Below are 22,461 nucleotides of genomic sequence, written 5' to 3' on the forward strand. Positions count from 1 at the left end.
GGTTGGACTCATAGGACCACAGATTAAGAGTTGAGATGGACCTCCCAGGTCATCAAGTCCAGCCCTGTCATTTTACAGATGAAAAGACTAAGGTCCAAATATATTAAGTAATTTGCCCATTGTCACTTAGCTAGTAAATATCCAAGACGGGCATAGACCCTAGGTCTTCCTGACCCAAACGGCACTCTTTCCCTTACACCACATTTGTGGAGCCCCTGACTTCTGTATGTTATTATAAAATTGTCTCTTTCTATGCTTCTGAATAAAGCATGAAGGAATTTGGGAACACTTCAGCACACTCAATGTCATCGCATTACCAGGTGGTGATATACCTTGGTTTTGTACCTTAACCACCTCTCTTTTAGGTGAAAAGATCTTTGACCTCATCCTATACTCCTCGTATGTTGCTAGCATAGAACAGATATCTTGGGCCTTGGGTGCTCAGTCTAGCTCTAATTAGGACCTGGGCGCTCTGAAGAAATGCTATAGATCCAGTTAGCTTCCTTCCAGGAGGTGGTCTAGATGAAATGAAGGGAGAGTAGGGCTGACTTAAGGTAAAAAATAATAACAATTCTGCATGCATCTCAACTGCCTTCCAGCAGGGGCCTAACCATAATAAATGAAATTATTTCATTTCCTGTTTTGACAAGTCACACAATTTCTCATTTCCTTTGGCAGAGAAAAAACCAGTGAGTCCATCTGCAAGCCCAGGTGAGTGTTTGCCTTTCCTACCAGCCTACATTCAGGGAACCACTTCCTAATGCTTGACCTCAGGTTTGGGTTATTATCAGTAGTGCCTTCAGTGGACATGGCACGGAAATGGGTATTGATCCCAAGAAGGCCAAGTCTGCATTTTACACATCAGATTACACCAGTGGGTTGTATTGATGTAGGCAGGATTTAAACTTTAGAGGAGTTATGATGGAGTTTCCCGTATCTCCTTCACTTGCCCACTGAGTCTTTCTGTGGTCATTGGCTCAGAAGAATCAGATATCCAACATATTTAAATCATATACTTATTCTATTAAGGAAAATAATTCATGTATATAGTGCTTTAAAACTTACTGATTGCTTTCCTTAAAACAAACCCATGAGGTGATTAGTACAAGTACACTTATCTCCCTTTTACAGATGAGAAAACTGAGACTGAGAAAGGTTAAATGACTTACTCCAAGGTCATGCAATTAGTATTCAGAGCTATCATGGCTGGAAATCCCACTAAATCCATTTTTATTTTTTTTCACAACTTTCCACTCTTGGGTGTTTCTGGTCTCTCCTCATCCTCTGTCTTTCCCATTCTGGTTTCCCATTCATTAGTTTCTCAGCCTGAATATGATGTCTTTGGTAGGTGTCCCATATTGTGTTTAAAAATATTGATGCATTCAGGGCTCAAATAAAATCATGAATGTAAAACACTTTGCAAACCTTCAAAATGCTATATTAAATGCCAGTGATCAGTAATAATAATAATAGCTGTTGTTGTTAACCTACAGTCACCAGGTCTCCAGTCTGGGGTAGACTTTGCACAATGTGCTCAAGCAATGTCTATAAAGCAAAATAGGGGTGATCCAGGAAATGTTTAATAGCTAGGCTCTCTCATTAAAAAACTATATGCACCTATATTTTAAATCTAGTTCTCCCCTTCTTAGGTACCTAGGAACCCTCATTGGCAGAGAGGCTCACCGTACTGGTGCCAGACAGTGCAGATATGGGATTTAGATTTAAATTTTAATCTGCATTATTTGCACTTTTTAAAATCTAGACAATCAACAGAACACTAAATCAAGCCCTGATATTTGGCACTTGCCAATTTCATGCTCCCACTGAAAATTTCACAATCAACATGAGCCAGTTAGAACTGAGTGCATTCCTTTCTTGGGAATATTTAACAGTGGTTTATATTAACACAATCCAAAATACTATATTTGGAAGATAGGGGGTGCAGGAGATAGAGTGCTGGGCCTGGAGTCAGGAAGACTGAATTCAAGTCTGACCTCAGACACTTACTAGCTGTGTGACCCTGGGCAAGTCACTTAACCCTATTTGCCTCATCTGTAAAATGAGCAGGAAAAGGAAAAGGTAAACCACTCCAGTATCTATGCCAAGAAAATCCCCAATGGGGTTATGGAGAGTCAGACACAACTGAAACAACTGAATGACAACCACAGCAACAAAAAGTATTTAAGTTGATCGGTACGAGAAACTTGCATAATATGACTCCTCTATATAATGAGATAGAATGGCTATGTTAAAGACCCAGAATCAGGTGGGTTGGACAGTTTTAATAGTGAACATTGACTTCTTATCTGTGAACGGCTTCAACACAACACTAGGCCAGGAGAGGAGCCCTTTTTTTTTCATCTTAGCTTGCTAATCTCCACCTATTATCCTTGGAGTGAACATTGGCCTAGCAAGCACTTTTTTTCTTTGTCTTATAATCAAAACAATGATTATTATAAAAATCTAGATTAATTAAAAGTCCTTTTAAATATTTTTTCTCCTCTATTTCTCTTACTTATGTTGCATGCCATCTTTCTTTTTATTTATTTATTTCTGACTTTTCCTGTATCCTCCCTACCATGTCCCCTCTTCTTCTTCTTGAATTTTTCTCTTCTCTCCCCCACAGTTGTCTGCTATCAGTCTGACCGTGATGAGCTCCGGAGGCGCATCATCCAGTGGCTAGAGGCTGAAATCATACCTGATGGCTGGTTCTCTAAGGGGAGCAACTACAGTGAAGTCTTAGACAAATATTTTAAGGTAAGAAATGTTGTTGAGTAGTTCATTTGTGTCCAACTCTCCGAGATCCCTTTTGGAGGTTCTTGTTAAAGATCCTGGAGTAGTTTCCCACCTCTTTCTTCAATGTATCCCCATTTTACAGATGAGGAACTGAGGCAAATAGGGGTTAAGTGACTTGCCCAGGGTCACACAGCTAGTAAGTGTCTAAGGCAGGATTTGAACTTAGGATTCCTGATTCCAGGCCCAGCACTCTATCCACTGCATTACTTACATGGGAAGATCACTGCATGTTTATTCACTTTGAAATCAGTCTATGTGAAGCACCTATATTGCATTCTGACCTCTTTCAATGGCAAGTTCAAGGGAAGGCTGGCTGCATCTTTAGAAACTCTGGGGTTTTTCTTATATCCTATTCTAGATTTTGGGTATAGTTTTAACCATGAAGCATTTAGAATTGCTACAAATTAGGAAAAGAAAACAAGCTAGTCTTTAGCTCCTCCCCAAATTAATAAACATGCTGTCATGTACTTAAACCTTCACATCTGTAGATACACATAGAGATGCTGCTATAGAGAGATACACTCGCAGATAGGCTGATACATTACAAAATGACATACGATTTCATGGAAAGTCAGTCAGCAAGCATTTATTAAGAAGTAATTATGTGCCAGGCACTGCGTTAAGGTCAGAAGATACAAAGAAAAACAGAAATAGTGCCTGCTCTCAATGAGTTCGCCTTCTAGTTAAAGAGACACAAGTAAAAAATTGTCCCTGTAATATTCAGCGCTGGGGAGGCTGAGGCTAGTAGATTTCTTGAGCTCAGGAGCTCTGAGCTGCAATGAACTAAGTTAACCCCATATCTGCACTATTTGGCACCAATATGATGAGCCCCTGGCAGTGAGGATTCCTGGGCTGCTTAAGAAGGGGGAGAATGGCCCATGTGAGAACTAGAGCAGGTTAAACCTTCAATGCTGATCAGATTGGACCTGTGAGATGCTGCTAAACTAGGTGAGATAGGGAGACTTTGCCTTTAAAAAAAAAAGGTATCTACTGTAAAAATGGAAGGCAGTCTCAGTGGGAATGCACTAACAATTCTGGAAGCAAAGGGCTTCTCAGGGAATAGAGGCACATACCCACAGAGATACACATATGGCTAATAAATTTAAATCCACCCAGATACAGACATACCTAAACATAAATCACGAAGACAAAGAGACACTAAAATACAGTTTCCTCTAGATACAAAGAGATGTAAACACAAAAGGACAATGGCATATGTTTGAACTTACATTACAATACACTCAGAGGTGTGTCCCAATATAAATACACATGCCAAGAGATAGACCATCACAGATACACACAGCTGTGAATGACAGTTATCCTCCCTTAGACACACACACACACACACACACACACACACACACACACACACACCGAATGACAAGCAGGCATCCCTCTGAGATTACCTAGAGGAATGTTACTTAAGAGCAGTCTCCTAGATGTTTCCTTGAAATCTGCTAAATAGAAAGAGAAAAAAGAAAAGATGTAGGAGACTTGGCACCATCTGCTTATCAGGAACTGCCCCTGGCTCTTTTTGCCCCCTGCAGTCCTCACCTCAGCTAGGTGTCACCAATTTTCTGGTTCTCACCTACGGGACCAGAAGCACCTGGGCTGAGACTAGCTCCTGGCCCACAGGAAGAGCAGGGTCAGGATACCGTTTCTGTGACTGAGACTTTTTTGGACATCACTGTATTTACTGTTTACAGTTGCCTGGTCTTTTTTCAACTCATACAAAGCTGACATAGTGTTCAGACCCATAAGTAGGATTGGGCAACAGAGTGCTAAAGTGATATTTGTTAAGCACCTAATTAGCCAAAATAAAGTTCCTTTCAGACCTGGGGTTCTCTGTCTCTTCACCCCAGAATGGTATCTTGACCGACCTGTCCCCTACCTGTCCCCAAACTGAGGGTACATTTGTGCCACTTTCCCTGGGTGAACAAATTCCTCATTACTTCATTGTTAAAATGCCTCTTTGCCAATGAAAGGCATAATTCTATATCCAAGCAGTGAAGCCAGCGAAGCCACAATGTGGCCAGCCAGGCATTAAGCAGGTTAAGACAGAGCAGGGGTCAAAGCTAGGCAAGTCCCCAGAAACAAAGAGACCTTGGAAGTAAGATAAGACCTGCCTCATAAAGTCTTTCATTTTCTTCCTTAATAAATGTTTTTTTCCTTCCCTTCTTTCTGTTGCTGGATTATCTAGAGACTGATTTCCCTGGGTGTGGCCAGATAGAGCTAGGTGACTCAGTCTGTTACTGAGTGGTGAAACCTGGTACAGTAGCCACATGAGTGGCATCTCTAGAAACCCTTTAAAATGAAGCCGATCATCAAAATGTGTTGAAGCAAAGGCTTTGCTTCCTTTTGGCTGAAGGCTCAAGAATCAGCTTTATTTAACTGTCTTAAAGTATCAAACTTCTAGCAACCACATGCAGTCCATGAAGCTCAGGCCACTCCTTTCTCATTTCTGTCTATAGGCAAACATACCCCCATTTATTCCATTTCTCTGCACAGAGACAGGATTTCAGGTTGAAGTATTCCCGGAGGGGAAAGCACATCAAAGAATAGGGACAGAAATAGAAGGTAGGGGGAGAAAGGGACCTGGACAAGACACTTGCCAAGATAAATTGCCCTTGACAGGAGTTTGTTAGGAACATAGGCACTGCAACAGTAATTAAAGCACCAAGGAGCCCTGAGACCCAGACCTCTCCACAGGGAGGGGTTTGTGGCTTTGTAGTGTTAATAATGGGCCTTTGGTGACATGAAGCCTCAGGTATTATAGATACCTGCAATTAGATTTGATTATTGGGTACCTGTATCACACTCCCTCATCCACACACACACCTCTATCCACCCCTCACCTACAAACCTGTACTGAAACAGGCTTTCATCTAAAAATGTGCAAGTTCCCTGGAGAAAAATCTTTACTAAAAAGATCTTCTCCCACTTTCATTATAGAATTTCTCTTCTTGACCCATGAACCAAAAGCTCTGGCAACCCCATCTAGAGTTGATTGGAAGGGTTCACTTTCCATTCTCAACTAACCCAATTAAGAGATTATTATCATTGAGACCAAAGTTGGTTTAAGATCAGGGTCTCTCATCCACTAGTCTTAAGCAGCTGTCAGTTGGTGAAGGATTCAAGTGGCTCCAAGTGAGAGTCTAAACCTGTAAAACACAGACAGATGTCTCATCTTACCTTTCAGTCACACCACTCACAAACAGGAGAAGGAACATCAGTGAAACCACATCTTCCTGGCATATTTACAGGAAGGATTTAACAATGACAGCATTTTTTCCTTCAGTCACTGGGCTTTTAGCATCCATTGAGAAATGAAATCCAAACAGAATTTAGAAGGTGGATCACAAAGTCATAAAGATCTTTATAAACAAATGATCTATATCTAAATAGTTATGATAACAGACAACCTGAAGGCTGTGTACTTGGACTCATGTTGCTTATCTCTGTTTTCTTAGTGTTCCATTACCCTCTGGCCCTAATCATTACCTGGAGTGGTCTTTAAGCTGGTCATCACTGCCATTTTCTTCTGAATGTTCTCAAGGGATTCGACAAGAGCAACCAAAATGAGTCTCTTGACAAACATCTTTCCTCACTCTAACCCTGTGAGATTAGCTTACAACTCAGAAAATAGAAGCATGAAAAGAAGTGTCCTTGGGCTTGGATTGGGATATAAGAGAAGTTTCCAAGTGTTAAGTGAGGACCAAGTACAAGTTTAGAGGTTTTTGAATGGAGAGTCAGGCCTTGAAGGCTTTCCAAGATACTTCTGTATGCTGTGTCCACACCTCATGTACCTCCTTTCCTAAGGACTCATTTATCTCCAGGGAGCAGATCAGAGCCCAGGCAGGGGCAGAATGGGCTCAGAGACTATAGAAGTCTGCCTCGACTTCATCAATCAATCAATCAACAAGCATGCAAATATCTATTATAGGCCAGTCCTATAAAAGAAACAGTCCTTTCCTTCAAAGAGCTTATATTATATTGAATTTATACTTATGGGAACTAGTGATCAACCTAGGGAATTGGACTATAATTTTGTTGTTGTTGAGTTGTTTCAGTCATGTCCGACTCTCTGACCCCATCTGTGGTTTTCTTGGCAAAGATATTGGAGTGGTTGGCCAGTTCTTTTTCTAAGCTCATTTTACAGATGAGGGAAAATGCAGCTCTCTAACTTATGCTCACCTAGAAATCAACACTCTTAGCCATTCAACACTACATGCCTAGGGAGTGCCTGTGAGAATCACATCTGTAAGATCATAAATGTTGAGCTGGACAGTATCTAAGAGGTCATCTAGTCCAACTTCTTGGTTTTACAGATGAGGGAACTGAGGCTCAAAGAAATTAAATGATCTGCTCAAGGTCATGATTCAAATTCAGGTTTGATGACTGTTCAAAGCTCAGAACTCTACCACACCATGCTGTTTCCTATTCTTCTAGCTCTAAGGAACATCATTGTATGATGCTCTGTAATTTCCAGAGGGCTTTTCTTTACAACAGCCCTGTAAGATAGGATGTATGAGTGTCATTAGTATATTTTTACAGATGAGCAAAACTTAAATGACTTTCCCACAATCACATAGCTAATAAAGGTTACAGCCAAGGTTCAAACATGGGTATTTAGAATTCCAAGTCATCCTACATTATGATTCTCTCACAAAAATAATAATCCTTTACACTGGTAAACACTACCTTTATAATTTACAAAGTACTTTCATCCAAACATGAGCTATAATTATTACCTAGTTTAATTCCCAGAACAACCCTGTGAGATAGTACCAGTATTATTATCACCTTTGGAGAAATGAGAGAAATAGAGTTGTTAAGGGATTAGGGTGGTGGTAGTGCCAGAGGAGAGAAGGAAGCATATTCAAGAGATGTTGCAAAGTTGAAATCAACAGACCTTGGTAACAGATTGGATATGGGAGGATGAGAGGTAGGGAGGAGTCCAGGATGTTTCCTGAGTTGTGAGCCAGAAGGATAGGGAGGGTGGTATTGCCCTCAACAGTAACAGGCAGTGTTGGGGGTGGGAGGAATTTTTAGGGGGGAAGATGAGTTCTGTTTTAGACCTTCACTTTCATCTTATACCTTAGCATCATATAAGAGTGACCATAAAAATTGGTCCATAGAAGTATGGAGTGGTAGTATGGCAGCTGAAGGCCAGAAGCTTTATGTTTTACATCCTTCCTTCCTTCCTTCCTTCCTTCCTTCCTTCCTTCCTTCCTTCCTTCCTTCCTTCTATCCTTCCTTTCTTTCTTCCTTTCTGCTCTGTGTATACATATATTTATGCTTTATATGCATCATGTATAATACGGTGTATATATATAATATATGCACAATATTTTGCATATAATATATTTAATGTGGTTTTATATATTTATGCTTGTGCTTTATATATTATATAAAATATGCATAATATAATATGCTTTATAGATCATATAAAATATGATATATGTATTATATGTGTTATACATAATATGTGTATAAATGCATAATATAATTATATAATGTGTATAAGATATATGATATATGTGATATATAATATATATAATATCGTATTGTATATTTGTATATTTATTTTTGCTTTACAGCAAGAGAAATATTTTGTGACACAGTGTGGTACCATGGAAAAAGCAATGAACTTGTAGCCACAGGGCAGGAGTTCAAATCCTAGCTCTGCCACTTACTGTGACCTTGGGCAAATCCCTTCGTTTTTCTGGGCCTCTCTTACTTTCTTCCTGTACAGAGAAGAAGCTAGACTAGCTGACCTTTAAGATTCCTTCTAGTCCCATATCTGTAATGTTGTGATCCAGCCATCTAATTGGCAGTTTGTTCAGAGCAGTGAAATTCATCACTCACTTCTTCCAGATGATGCCTGGCCTCTCTAATACTCACAGATGGTCAAGGTTTCAGTTCAGTGTCTTATAGGAAAGCAACAGCACCAGTGTCCACTCCCTTGCTCTTCACCTGGAGAGATTTTACTGGGGCAGACATTGCAAGTGGGTCATCCATGGATTTGTGTTGACATCTCCAGGATGACTCATGGTTTACATGCCAGTCCAGATGAACTCTGCCTCTTGGAGCCTGCAGGCTAATTTGTAGCTTTTCCCTATTCAGCTTGCTCTCCGAAAACCATCTCCTCAAGGACCATGAGGAGCAGATGACTAAGCTAGAGCTATTTGATCTGAGATAGCAAGTCATGCGGAGTCTCTTGTCTTGAGACATAAGGGACTGGTTCATGAGGAGTTAAATATTGACTGCAAGGCAAAGAGTGTGAAGGAACAGGCTGGGTCAGTCATTGTGAGCCCAGGTGTCAGGTCAAGGGTGAAGAAGAAGCTTAGTTTCGCTTTTAACTTCAGTGGGCAAAGTTGGCGAAGCATGCCTTTCTCCAGTCAGCAGAAAGGTAATGGGCCATCAGTACAGAATGGGGCACATAGTATGAGACATGATCAGTATACTGATTAGTTTTGTTTAGCTGTATTTGTTTTGAGAAAGGGTTTGAGGGTGAGGGAGGGAAAGGGGAAGAGCAGTAACTGGGAAGTAACAAGATTGTTTTTTTTTTTTCAAAGAGTATCAATAAAACATTTTTAATAGTAACTTAATATACTCTCAGATGAGATTGATCTGTTATTTTAGCTACAGTTTTTTTTCCTCTTTCCTTTTTTTTCTTACAAGGGTGGCTGGGGAGTGAAGGGGAAAGGATATATTTTAAAATGAAGATAATATAAAAACAAAAAGTATCAAGGAGAATTAAAGGGAAAAAGGAGAGGAAAAAAGAGGCTGTCTAAGGCACCACTTCAGTAGAGTTCAGAGAACCAGCTGAGCATTGTCAGGAGTCTGAGGTCATAGCATCATAAAGTCAGAGCAGGAAGGGAATTTGGAGGCTAGCAAGCCCCACCCCCTCATTTTACAAATGAACAAACTGAGGCTTGCATATGGTCACATAAGAAGTATCTGAGGCAGAATTTACATTTAGATCTTCCTGAATTCAAGCCCAGCTCTCTTTCTATTGGCCAACCCTTTCTTGGATTGAAAGATGCTTCAGTGATCTATGAGCAGTCTAGATTCATGATAACAGTTCCTGCCTTTTCCATTCCTGGTTCTGCCACTCAATAGCCATATCATTTCCCCTTCCCAGGACTTTGATGTCTTTCTGTACAATAGGAATGAGGGGAAATAAATTAGATGATCCTTAAGTCCCCTTTTAGTCCTTCCATGACTGTAAAGCAGCTCTACCCTACCCGCTCAAAGGTAGGGATTCAAAGGTACTTCAGTAGTGTCTGATCAGGACTTCTTCTCAATAGCATTCTATGTCATCTCCTATGGGTAGATGGATGAGCCCAGATGGCTCTGAATGCCTCATGGATTTGTAGAATTATCCTCTGAGTGTCTAGTAGGCGTGAAAAGATGAATATATTTTGACTTAATTAAAAGAAGTAATCAAGGAAACTATTGTACTAAAAGGTACTATAGACCATGAAGTAATTTCTCTGATGAAGGCCTCATTTCTCAACTACATACTAAGTATAGAACTGAGTTAAATTTATAAAAATAAGAGCTATTCCCCAATTGATGAAGGGTCAAAGGATAGGAACAGGCAGTTTTCAGAAGAAATCAAAGCTATCTACAGTCATATAAAAATGTTCTAAATCATTATTGATTGGAGAAAGGCAAATTAAAATAACTCTGAGGTACCACCTCACACCTATCAGAAATGACAAATGCTGAAAGGGATAAGGGAAAAATAGGTACAATAACGAGCTGCTGGTGGAGTAGTGAACTAGTCCAACTATTGTGGAGAACAATTTGGAACTATGCCCGAGGACTATAAAACCTTGCATACCCTTTGATTCAATAATACCACTACTAGATCTGTATCCAAAAGAGATCAAAGAAAAAGGTCAAAGACCTATATGTATAAAAATATTTATAATAGCTTTTTTGTGGTGACAAAGAATTGGAAATTAAGGAGATGTTCATCAATTGGGGAGTGGCTGAACAAGTTGTGGCATATCATTGCAATGTGATGTTATTGTCCTATAAGAAATGAGGAGGGAGGAGCTTCAGAGAAATATGGCAAGACCTATATGAACTGATGCAGTGAAGTGAGAAGAACTGGGACATCATTGTCCACAGTACCAGCAATGTTGTAATGATCAACCATGAAAGACTTTACTACTAAGATCAGTATGATGATCCAAGACAATTCCCAAAGTCTCATGATGAAATAATACTATCCACCTCTAGAGTAAAAACTGATTAACTGAGTGTGAATTGAAATGTAATTTTCTCACTTTATTTTTCTTGTGTTTTAAAAATATTGGCTAATATGAACATTTGCTTTGCATGATTTCACATGTATAATTGATATATATATATGTATGTACTTACTTTTTCAGTGATTGTGGGAGGGGAGGGAGGGAAATAGAGAATTGAGAACTCAAAATTTAAAAAGAATAGAATGTTAAAAATCAATAAATGACAAATAAATGTTTTTTAAAAAGACAAATTTGTTATGCAGACAATAGAAGGAAAGATGAAATCATGATCGTTTAACCTTTGCTTATGTATGCCTTTCATCCTTTTGTTAAGAGCTACGATGATGGAGACTCCCGACTGGACTCCAATGAGTTCTTGAAATTTGTGGAACAGAATGAAACCGCTATCAACATCACCACCTATGTTAACCAAGAGACCAACAAGCTGCTCAGGTACAGGGGATTTGGAATAACTCACGTTAGGGAAGGTTGGGTGGGAGAAAGGGAGTGGGACCCCTTCTTATGGGGATAGAAAGGCACCCTAGCAGTTTTATTTATTTTTCTTTAGCTTCTTATTGTTGTGGGTTTTGTTTACATATTTCACATTTACAGTTTACAGAGCATTTTCCTTAGGTAGGTAGCATAATTACCTTGATTCCCATTTTAGTTGAGGAAGAAGATTCAGAGAGGTTATAACTTTCTCAATGTTATACAGATAGCAAAGGAAAGAACTGTGACTTGAACTTGGTCCCTCTCCTCCCAAATCTAGTGTTCTATTTATTACATAGCAATTAGGTCAGGTCAAATTTTCAGTTATTAAAAGATAGGATGGAGTAATAATAATAACATTTATGTAGCACTGTAGTAGATAGAATACTGGGTCTGCAGTAAGGAAGACTCACCTTTCTGAGTTCAGCCTCAGACACTTACTAGCTATGTGACCCTGGGTAAGTCACCTAACCCTCTTTGCCTCAGTTTCCTCATCTATAAAATGAGCTGGAGAAGGCAATGACAAATCACTCCAGTATCTTTGCCAAGAAAAGCCCAAATGGGGTCACAAAGAGTCAGATACAACTAAAATGACTGAACAAGTGTGCCCTGATCCAGTCAGAAGAGAGTCATCATGGTACATCCAGTTACATCAAACTTAAATAGAAACATCCCTATAGGCTGCATATTGACTTAGAAAACTACAAATTAGCATTATCTATATTGTATTTATCTACGTATATATTTATTATATTATCATATATTCCATATAATATATAATATTTATATATGTATTTTTTTTTGTTAAACATTTCCCAATTACATCTTAATGTGATTCCTTCCTGCACTCAGGAGTTTTGCTGGTCAAGGGTTTGAAACTTTAGTGTAGGGAAAAGAATTGTGACTCTGAGGCAGTGATATCAGAATTTAGATCCTGGCTCTGCCATTTTTCATCCATGTGGCCATGAACAAGTAACTTCATCCCTCCAGGCCTCAGTTTTTTCATCTGTAAAATAAAGATAGTGGACTAGATGCCCTCTTACAGTGCTGTAATCAGAGGGATCAATATAGATGTGCCTTCCAACCATACAGATCACAGTCCACATGTGCCTGTCTCTCCTTGGGTGGCTGTTATCCATGGCCTTCCATAAATGTACCACTCACTGTGATAGAGGTGGGCCTTCCTCACTTTCTTCTGACATATTGAAATGCACAGCATGATTTCTTCCCAGGCATCAGGGCCCATGTAACCCCTAAGTTCTGTATGGTTACCATAAATGTAGACCCTTGGTAGACAGCATGATATACTGGACCCAGAGGTGGGAAGACCTGAATTCTAATCCCACCTCAGATCTTTATTAGCTGTGTGACTCTGGGCAAGTCACTCAACTTCTGTGCCTCAGTTTCCTCATCTGTAAAGTGAGAAGATTGGATTCAGTGGTCTCTGAGGTCCCTTCTGACTCTAACTCTACTACTATTTTATGATCCCTTTATGTTCTGATTTTTACTTTCAGAGTTCACCTTTAGTTTTAGTGTCTACAAATGGCATTTCTGATTTGGTTAATTTAAAGTGGATACAGTGGGGAAGGACACTACTGGAACAAGGTTTGCAAGGACAAGAGCATCTGTTGGTCAAAATGGAAAGCTCATTCAGGAAAACGCAACTTAGTATAGCAAGCACATTTGGACAGCCCAAGAGATCTGACATCCAGGTTGTTAACAGACTAATTCATGGATTAATATTTGTATTGTCATGAGATTTAGAGCTGGAAGGGACCATAGAGATCATGTCCTCCAACCCATTTTACAGATACAGAAACTGAGACTTAGAGATGTAAAGTGACTTGAAATGGCAAAGATAATTAATACTTGCCAGGTATGACTTCAAAGTGCTTTTCAGACACTGATTACACAGTAGAAATGATGAAACCTCATTCCAGCTTGCTATGTTCTTGTGTTGGGGCTTGTGGCTTTGGGAAGGGGACCTGAGTTCTTCCTGCTGACTCTGTCCTCCCCCATGTCTTTTGTTTCAGAGGACTCTGCATTGATGCTCTCATTGAGCTCTCTGATGAAAATGCTGACTGGAAACTCAGTTTTCATGAATTCCTCAAGTGCCTCAACCCTTCGTTCAAACCTCCTGAGAAGAGTAAGCTTTCTTACCTTACCTGATAAATGAGAGAGGCTTTCATGGTCACAGTACAAGGGGTGTTGGGATTGTCCAATACAGTTCAGTAGTTCACCCTACTATGTGGCTGGTACTACTACTCTGCTGGGTGCTTGGGGTATAAAGACCTGACCCCCAAGGGCTTACTTTTTTTTTTTGTCAATCAGCATTCCTTCATTTATTCATTGCATTCTAACAGAATGTAATGCTTACTAGCTGTGTTACCTTGGGTAGGTCCCTTAGCCTCTATAAGCCCTCAATTTCCTCAACTGTAAAATAAAGCAATTAGGCTAGATGGCCTCTGAGGTCCCTTCTAACTATAGATCTATGGTCCTTGCACATAGTAAGGCTTGTAATAAATAGTATTTTTTAAATTGAATTAAGTGCTTACTTTGTGTACAACCTTGAAGGAGATATAAAGACACAGTTAAGACATGTCCTCTTGATTCATGAAAAGGGAAGGATAGAATGTCCTAGTGAACAGTCCAAGCTCCAAGATGTCTACTAAAACCACTGCCCTTATTTTTTTTGATCCCAATAGAATGTGCCCTGGAAGATGAAACCTATGGAGATGGATCTGAGACCCAGGTGGAATGTAACCGCTGTGTCTGTGCCTGTGGGAACTGGGTCTGCACCGCCATGACCTGTGATGGTAAGTGTTGTCTTAGGTTCAAGAAAGAGGGAAGATTCCTTCCTATGATCAGCAGCCATTCCTCAGTCAGTGGAGATAATTATGAGAACACAGAGAGGAACTGCATCACATGTCAGAGCAACATACTTGTGTCTATACTTGCTTTGGAAGAGAGTCACATCCCAGAAATGCCGAGTTCAGAAAACATGTGAGGCCAATAGAGGCATTTGGGAAGAAAGCCCAAGTTGTTGATAGGACTTTTGGCAATGGTCAAAGTTTGATAGTACTAAGGTGATGGGATTAGGAGGATGTGGTACAGGTAGAAAGTACTCAAGTGTTTGGAAGCCAGAGGAGGAAAGAGGGAGAACTAGGCCAAGTCCTTCGGCTCCCAACAGACACTAGTAGACCCTGTGAGACAGAAATGTATGACTATCAGGGAGGCATAAACATAAAAAGTTAGAATTTAAAGGGAATTATAGAGGTCATCCAGTCAAAATTCCAGAAGAGAATGGGTAATGGTAGACTAGTAAGATAGGGCCATTAGTCAAGGATAGAAGTGCCAGACAAAGACTAAAGCTGATGGCCAGAAAAGTAAATGATTCAAGCTCCTAGAATTTAGAAGCAATGTAGTTCTCAAAGTATGGTCTGGGAATCCCTGAGACTTTCTTCGAGGGACTTTGAAGTCAAAATTTTTAAGACCTTTTAATTTCTAAGATAGTAAATATTGATAGCTATAACCCACATAAAAGCTCTTTGTGGGAGATGAGGTGATCAGAGAGGGGATTATCTATGGTTTTGAAGAGTATAAAAGGGTCCTAAGACCAGAAGGTTTGAATGTTAATGGTATAGTGGACAGGATATTTGTAATCAGGAGAATCTAGGCTCTAATACTGCCTCAAACACTTACAAGTTATTTGGCCCTGGACAAGTCACTTAATATCTATGTATCTCAGTTTTCTCATCTGCAAAAAGAGGGGAAGAAGGAGTTGGATTCTGGGCTCTAAAATCTCTTCTAGATCTAAATGGATAATCTTATGAATATATAGATCTAAAAGTCAAATGGGAGTAGTGAACTAAAAGAATGGTTAACAGGAGGAACCTAGGATACTTCAGAATGTAGAAGTCAAGAGAAGTCAATCAAGACCACACAGATATTCAGGTTGCACTGGTACTTAGGTGTAACAGGTTGGGCTTGGCCAAGAAATGACCAGATACCATATGTCAGACAGGCTAAAGGTCAAATCCTAAGAGGTCAGATTGGAAAAAGAGGCAAGTACTGTAAATCCAGGAAACCATGGAATGAAGTCTAGGAAGATCAGCCAAGACAAGGGACTAAGAATCCAAACTAGAGCCCAAGTAGCATCAAAGACTCCAGAAAAAGGTCTGAGCGGACATAGATAAGGAATCCAAGAAATGATCAGCATGCCAGAATCCATTACTGGACCCAATGTGAAAATGTAATTGTTTCATGGAAATAATAACAATCATTGCAATAATGTGCCTTACATAAGCTAAACAAAAGTAAAATGGCAAGAATGAATGGTGAAAATAGCTCTTCCCTAGACACAAAGTCTGATTTTCCATCCTAATTACCAGACAAAGAACGGTGACCTGCATACTATTTGGGTACTTCATCATGATGTGGAGGTGACCCTTGGTTAAAGAATACTATAACAGTAGAACACAAGCTCTAATGGGTCCTAGAACACTGGAAAGGCTTCACATCTGAGACCAGCTATGGACTCTCTGTCTGCCCTCCAAGGACTGGTCCAGCTAAGAGGCTCATCCCCAGAAGGTTGGCCACATCTACTCAGGCTTACCTATTACTCACATTGCCTCCTCTTGATAGATTATTTTGTTTACACTATGTTCCTTCACACTTTGAAGGCAATGGGTGGAATGTGACTCCATATGTCTTCAAATTCAAAGAAATGGAATTATAGCCAAGCAACATCTTCTTCCATATCATACTTGCTTCTTGAAATAAATTTTTATTAGTATCTTTTGTTTTTAATCACCTACATTTTTTAGTGTATGCCTTCCCCTACTCCCTTTCATAGAGACATCCCTTAATAAAGAACAAAAATAAAGAAAAAAATTCAGCTTACCAATGAAAACTTACCAACACATCAAAGAAATCTGACATCTGAAGTTGGAGACCCATAGTCTCCAACCTTTGCAAAGAAGCAAGGGAGGTGCCATTTCATAGCTCTTTTTTTGGACCAGAATTGGACATTAGAATTTTATAGCATTCATTTTCAGCTTTCTTGTTGTTCTTATGTCCTTTTACACTGGTGTAGTTGCTATGTACATTTTCCTTTCTGTTACATCACTCCATATAGTTCTTTTATTCCTTTTCTATTCATCATATTTATCATTTCTTCAATAATATCTTATTACATTCATGACTCAGCACTTGTTTAGTCATTCCCCAATCAATGGGAGCCTAGTTTGCTTCCAGTTATTTGATACCCCAAATAGGGGCTGAGAGACAGACAGAGAGAGAGACAGAGAGAGACAGAGAGACAGAGAGAGGGAGGGAGGGAGAGAGAGACAGAGAGAGAGGGAGGGAGAGAGAGAGAGACAGAAAGAGAGAGAGACAGAGAGAGAGAAGGAGGGAGGGAGGGAGAGAGAGAGAGAGACAGAGAGAGAGAGAGAGAAAGAGAGAGAGAGAGGCTATACCATGTATTTGGAGAGATAGTTCCATGTAGGAGCTCATGATCCCTGTGAGAACTCAATCAAGTAAGTCTTAATATGATTCCCAAACTAGTTCACTACCATTCTCCTGAACCTGACTTTTTCTTTCAGGAAAGAATCAGAAAGGGCAGCAGCCTAGCGAGAATTTGACTGAAGAGGAGCTAGCCAGACACGTCCAAGAGCTACAGAAGCACCAGGTGAGCAGGAGCTTCTCATTTTGTCCAGGCCAGCCCAAGCTTGACAGTTTAATCTATACCTCTTACTTTGCTGCCCTGGAATGCCCCAGTGACCTGTTCTATTAAAGACATCAACAGGGTCGACTCAAGGGCAAGGGGAATTCAGCTGATGCTACTGTGTTAAAAGCCATTCGATTCGCATTCTGTTATAGCTGACCTTCCGATTGATCTGCCTTACATAATTTGCATTTGTCCGTGATGGCAGGATATAGCATAGCAGAAAATGGTGTTAATACAGAACAGTGGGCCACAGAGTAAGTATTCTGTGCTCAGAAGGCCAGTAAATGATGACAGGAAGAATTTAGGGCAAATGACAGAGAAGGCTGGCGTGTACCTCAAAGGAGCAGAGACTGTTTAGTGATGGCAGAAAAGATGGGTCAGGAAGTAGTGAGCAAAGAGTACGTCTGCTCTTTTTACCTTGTCCTATGTGTTAGAGGTCATGAAGGAAAGAACAACCCTACCGGAGAGTGTGACTGAAGAATCACAGGATCATAGATCTAGGGTGGAAAGGGATTTTAGTCCAACCTGGTCATTTGATGGATGAGAACATTTTGGGTCAGAAAGGTTAAGTTGCCCAAGGTCACCCAGGTAGTAAGTAGCAGAGCCCAGATTCCAATCCTGGTACTTCAATACCAAATCTGGTATACTGCCCACTATTTTGTTATTGTTCATTCATTTCCATCGTGTCTAACTCTCCGTGACCCCATGTAGGGTTTTTTGGCAAAGATACTGGCATGGTTTACCATTTTCTTCTCCAGCTCACTTTTCAGATGAGGAAACTGAGGCAAACAGGGGGGTCACACAGCTAGTGAATATCTGAGGCTGGATTTGAACTCAGGAAGATGAGTTTTCTGGACTCTAGACCCAGAACTCTATCCACTGCAGCACCTAGCTGCCGCATTCTCCACTATGCTAAGCTACCACTGAGTAGTATCAGAGGAAGGAGGAAGCTTCACCTTGGCAGAAGTCATCTCTAAATCACAGGGAGCAGAGAAGGAGGTGAAAAGAGGTCTCTTCCAGTTTGACATCTGGTGATCTTATGAACTATTGATGAAGAAAGGGGGTCTCATGTCTTTCAGCAGCAATGGCAGCCTTTCCATGTGTCAGCTTTATGCACTTAAGAAATGCTGAGTTTTTAAAATGTGGTTTTAAGGGGAGGTGGGGGGGAGGGTGGTTATAATGGAAATTGCTAGACAACAGTCTGTAAAGTTGCTCCTTTTTCCCCCTTCTTTCTCAAAGGAGACAGCAGAAAAGAACAAGAAGGCAAGCACCAAAGAGATATAACAGAAGCTTCCAGTCCCTGAAGAAGGAACCCAGGGATTCTGCCTCCTGGCAGGCTCAGCCTGTGCCCGTTTACTTCAGTGCTGAATTCTATATACACGAGTGTCTGCTACAGTTTCCAAATCACCAATATTCACATTGTATAATGAATTTTTTTCATTTATTTGTTTTTGTAATAAAGGAAGATGTGGGAGAAGAGAGGGGGTGGGGCCATAACCTTCATTTCTAAGAAAGCTTTAAGGGAAACTGGAACTGGTGTTTGGGAGGTTCACCAAGGAGGCTGCTTCCTAGTTACAGGAGGAGCCCACTTGGGTCAGAACCACATCCCAGTCCTCTGCTGCTCTCAGATGAGCTGGAGGAAACACAATAAGAGAATGCCAGGGAAATATGTTCATAGGAAGGAGGGTGGCTGGTGATCATTCTGGATTGGGGGGAAAGGAGATTGTAGAAGAGGGAATACACCCCTGCTTCAGAGAAGACACTGGGGGCACAGAAACCATACTGTAACTTGGCTCCTGAGAACCCGCGCCCTCTCAGCTTGTCCTCTCCCATTCTGTCCAGGAGCGTATCCTCAAAAGATAAATGGAAAGGCTAACTTTCCATTGGCCAGTTGTCTGTCAGTATGACCTGAACTGCATACCTCTCTACTGGTGACCCTGGCAACCTGTTAGTGACCATACGTCCTCCAAACCACCTACTCCTCACAAGGCTTAGGCAGAGAGCTCTGGGAGTCCCAAATCTCTGTGCCCCAGCTCTTGTCCTCCCTACCCCTGTTGGGCACACTCTTTCATTTGTTTTGTTTTGTTTTGTTTTTTTACTTTTCACAAAGGTGCTATCTTCCCTTGAAACACTTTTGACAAGTTGACTCTTTTTTTCATTTATTGTTATTATCATTGCCTGTTGTTCATGAATATTTTATTTTCTGGACTAGGAACTGAGTTTTTGTATTTTTCAGTACTTTCTAGACTGGAGGGGAGGGAGGAATTTATTATTATTTAATGTCTTATTCCATGCATGACCTTACCATGCCTGCAGCCCAGACCACACACTACATTGCACACTGGATGGTCAGGGTTTTCTTCCATCACTTCCAAGGACATCAATGTCTGTGAGTGGGAACAGGGTCTGCCTCAAAGAGAAGTCAATGAAAGAAGAAACATTGCCATAGGAGGAAGACCGAGTTTTGATGGATTCTATGGAGATGATTTTTGTGGGCTCCAAATAGAAATGTCTGTATCAGAATTCGGATATTCTAAATGAGGTTTTAAAAAGTACAAGAGAATGGCTGCTCTTTCTACAGAGATCTGGGGACTGGGAGATTACAGCAACAAGTATAGATAGCAAGTTATATAAATGGATGGGGCAAACCTCTAAGGAGGAGAGATTACTCAAAGAAGGCAGCAGAGGAAGGGTCTGGATGTAATGTTGAAGTTCAGGGAGGGTGTCTACACCTTTCCATGTCCCAGAGAGTTATGATTGGAGAATGAGAGAAGGATCACTTTGTATCAGAGAGACAGTGGCCAGGGGTGCAGTGTCTCACAGAGGGAGCCTGGTTTCCATGAGTGCAAGAGGACTTGCTGTCCACCCTTAACCTGTTTGGGTTTCTTCAAGCTCTGAGATTCTGTGAGTCTATGATTCAAGTTCATATGATTTTAGTCTCTTTCCATGAGATGAAGCTCTGTTATGATCCACAAAGATTGGCAGCAAGGGGGTAAATTTAATGATGATGGTAGATTATGTTAAAAAGCAATGGAGGTAGCAGGCAATAGAGAGAGGGAAATATATCTGATTTGTTTTGAGGGTGTTTTTTTTTTCATTTCATGTCAGACTTGTTGTTCTTTGAAACAAAAATAAAATATCTTCAATAGCAATTCATGGTAGGATGTCAGGCAACAAGCATTTCTTAACACACCTACTATGTGCCAGACACTCTGCATGAAGGAAAGTCACCCAGAATGGTCAGGCATGGATGGACTGAAATTTTCTTCATTGGAGGGAATACCCACTTAGAGGAGATCATAGAACCATTTGAGTATGAAATTAAAACCTGGCTCCTAATTTCAACAGGGAAACGAGACAATTCTGGCACTATCTGGCTCGAGAAATTACAAGTATTTGAGAGAAGCTACTTCCTCTTTCTGAGTACTTCAATTCTAACTTTCCTTTTCCCACATTTGGCACTATGTCTACTTTCAGACCAATACACAGGGGCAGAGGTATACCATCTAGAGTAATTCTTGCCCAGTGAATGTTTGTTGATTGACTAATAGAACAAACATGAAGTCCTGCATGTATAAGGCAGACAGGAATCCATCTTGTCTTCAGAATTAAATGACTTGGGTTGTGATGCATGAACAATGATGAGAGGCTGTTGTGTTTAAATTGGAATACTCCTTAAATAGATTTCCTTTCTCCCCTTTACTGAAAAAGTATGCAATTTCAAACACTCCAACTTGGAGGGATCCATTTTGCTTAGAACTCACATCTTTCACCTTAAGCTTAAGACATTGTTAATTCCCTCATCTCTTCCTGAAGTCTAAGCATCTCCTTGTTCAAGTGCCTTACAGAACCTCACAGCCAGCCTTAATCAAACTACAAGTTTTCCCTTGGGGAAAATGGACTCCTTTTCCTATCCCAGAATCCTTGAGGAGAGAGTGAAGGTCAGAGTCTGGCAATGAGGTTGGAAGGAAATTATCAGGGCAATGTCCCATCAGTCAATTTCACCACCACATTTAATTAGTGGTACTGTTCAAAATTACCATCTCCATATGAGGTCATAGATTTAGACCTGGAAGGGATTTCAGAGGTAGAATTCAACTCCCTCATTTTACAGATGAGGAAATTGACATGCCAAAAATGTTGCTTGGCCAGGGTCGCACAGCTACTAAATGTCTGAGGCAAGAGTTAAACCCAGGTTGAAATGACCCAATTCCACTACTCCATCCCCAATGCCACCTCTCAGAGTACAGGGGCAACTTGGGTCTACTCTAAAAGGTGGAACGTAGAATTGGTCTGGCCTGCTTTGTAAACTTGGGGAAGCTCCAATCAGTTCTATCAAAGTACTGCTCATGAACAGCCCAAAAGCTCACGGAAAGGACTTTGTGACTCAAGCTTAGGGATCCTACGGAGAACTCTGCACAGAATAAATGAAACAAGATTTCATAAAGGTACAATTCTATCCCTTTGGGAAAGGGGCAATATAGCAAGCTTCAATGAGTCTCTTCTTACCCCACCCCCACCTATGTTTATGTGTTAAAATGTATGTGTTAAAAACAAGTGTCCATGGAAATGCTAATCCCATTCCCTGCCTGACCATTTTCCAAGAGCCAATGGGTCTTCCTTCTACTTACTAATTAGCCTCACTCACTTCCACTATCCACCAAGTTCCAAGTAACTGTCTAAGAGAAAGGACTGCAGGGACATTTTCTCTTATATGCTTACTTTTTATGTAAAAAAACCCAATACTTAAAAAAATAATGTAAGCCTTCTTGTGTTTCTTGTGCATGTGAGAATGTCGGTGAAAAGTCTCTGTAGTCAATAGTAAGCTTTCATATTGCATTTATTTTAACCCTTTTTGTAATTCCTGATAGGTTCATTTTTTTTTCCTTTCCTTTGGAGATATAAATGCCAAATAAAGAAATTGAAACAATGATTTCATTTTTTTTCCTTTCTTAAGTGTGACCAAATAAAATTCTTCTCTGAACCAAACAATCTCATCTCGCTAAAGTCACACTATGAGAAAGTAGAATTGGGGTCGGCAGAACCTTAACAAAGGACTTAAGTGACCCGTGAAAGATTCAGATCTGCAGAAAAAACAGGATTTCCATAGGAAATGGGAATGACTGTCTCTTTCCTGTGCCAAGGTACAGTGTTTAAGAAAGGAGAGTAGGGCACAGTAGG

The 22,461-nt window shown here is 40.4% G+C and overlaps 1 protein-coding gene across 1 annotated transcript in view; it reads left to right on the plus strand.

The window, feature by feature from the left end:
* The window catches only part of FSTL1 (follistatin like 1), a 101,295-nt gene extending 79,082 nt beyond the window's left edge, over positions 1-22,213 (plus strand). Inside the window, 7 exon segments of the mRNA XM_072613895.1 lie at positions 679-711; positions 2,627-2,757; positions 11,398-11,516; positions 13,586-13,698; positions 14,258-14,368; positions 17,156-17,241; positions 18,520-22,213. Of these exon segments, the coding sequence (XP_072469996.1) occupies positions 679-711; positions 2,627-2,757; positions 11,398-11,516; positions 13,586-13,698; positions 14,258-14,368; positions 17,156-17,241; positions 18,520-18,564 (638 nt within the window). The 3' untranslated portion in view covers positions 18,565-22,213.
* Positions 22,214-22,461: the final 248 nt, after the last annotated feature.

This window comes from Notamacropus eugenii, chromosome 5, assembly GCF_028372415.1.
Source record: "Notamacropus eugenii isolate mMacEug1 chromosome 5, mMacEug1.pri_v2, whole genome shotgun sequence".
Classification (NCBI taxonomy): Eukaryota; Metazoa; Chordata; class Mammalia; order Diprotodontia; family Macropodidae; genus Notamacropus; species Notamacropus eugenii.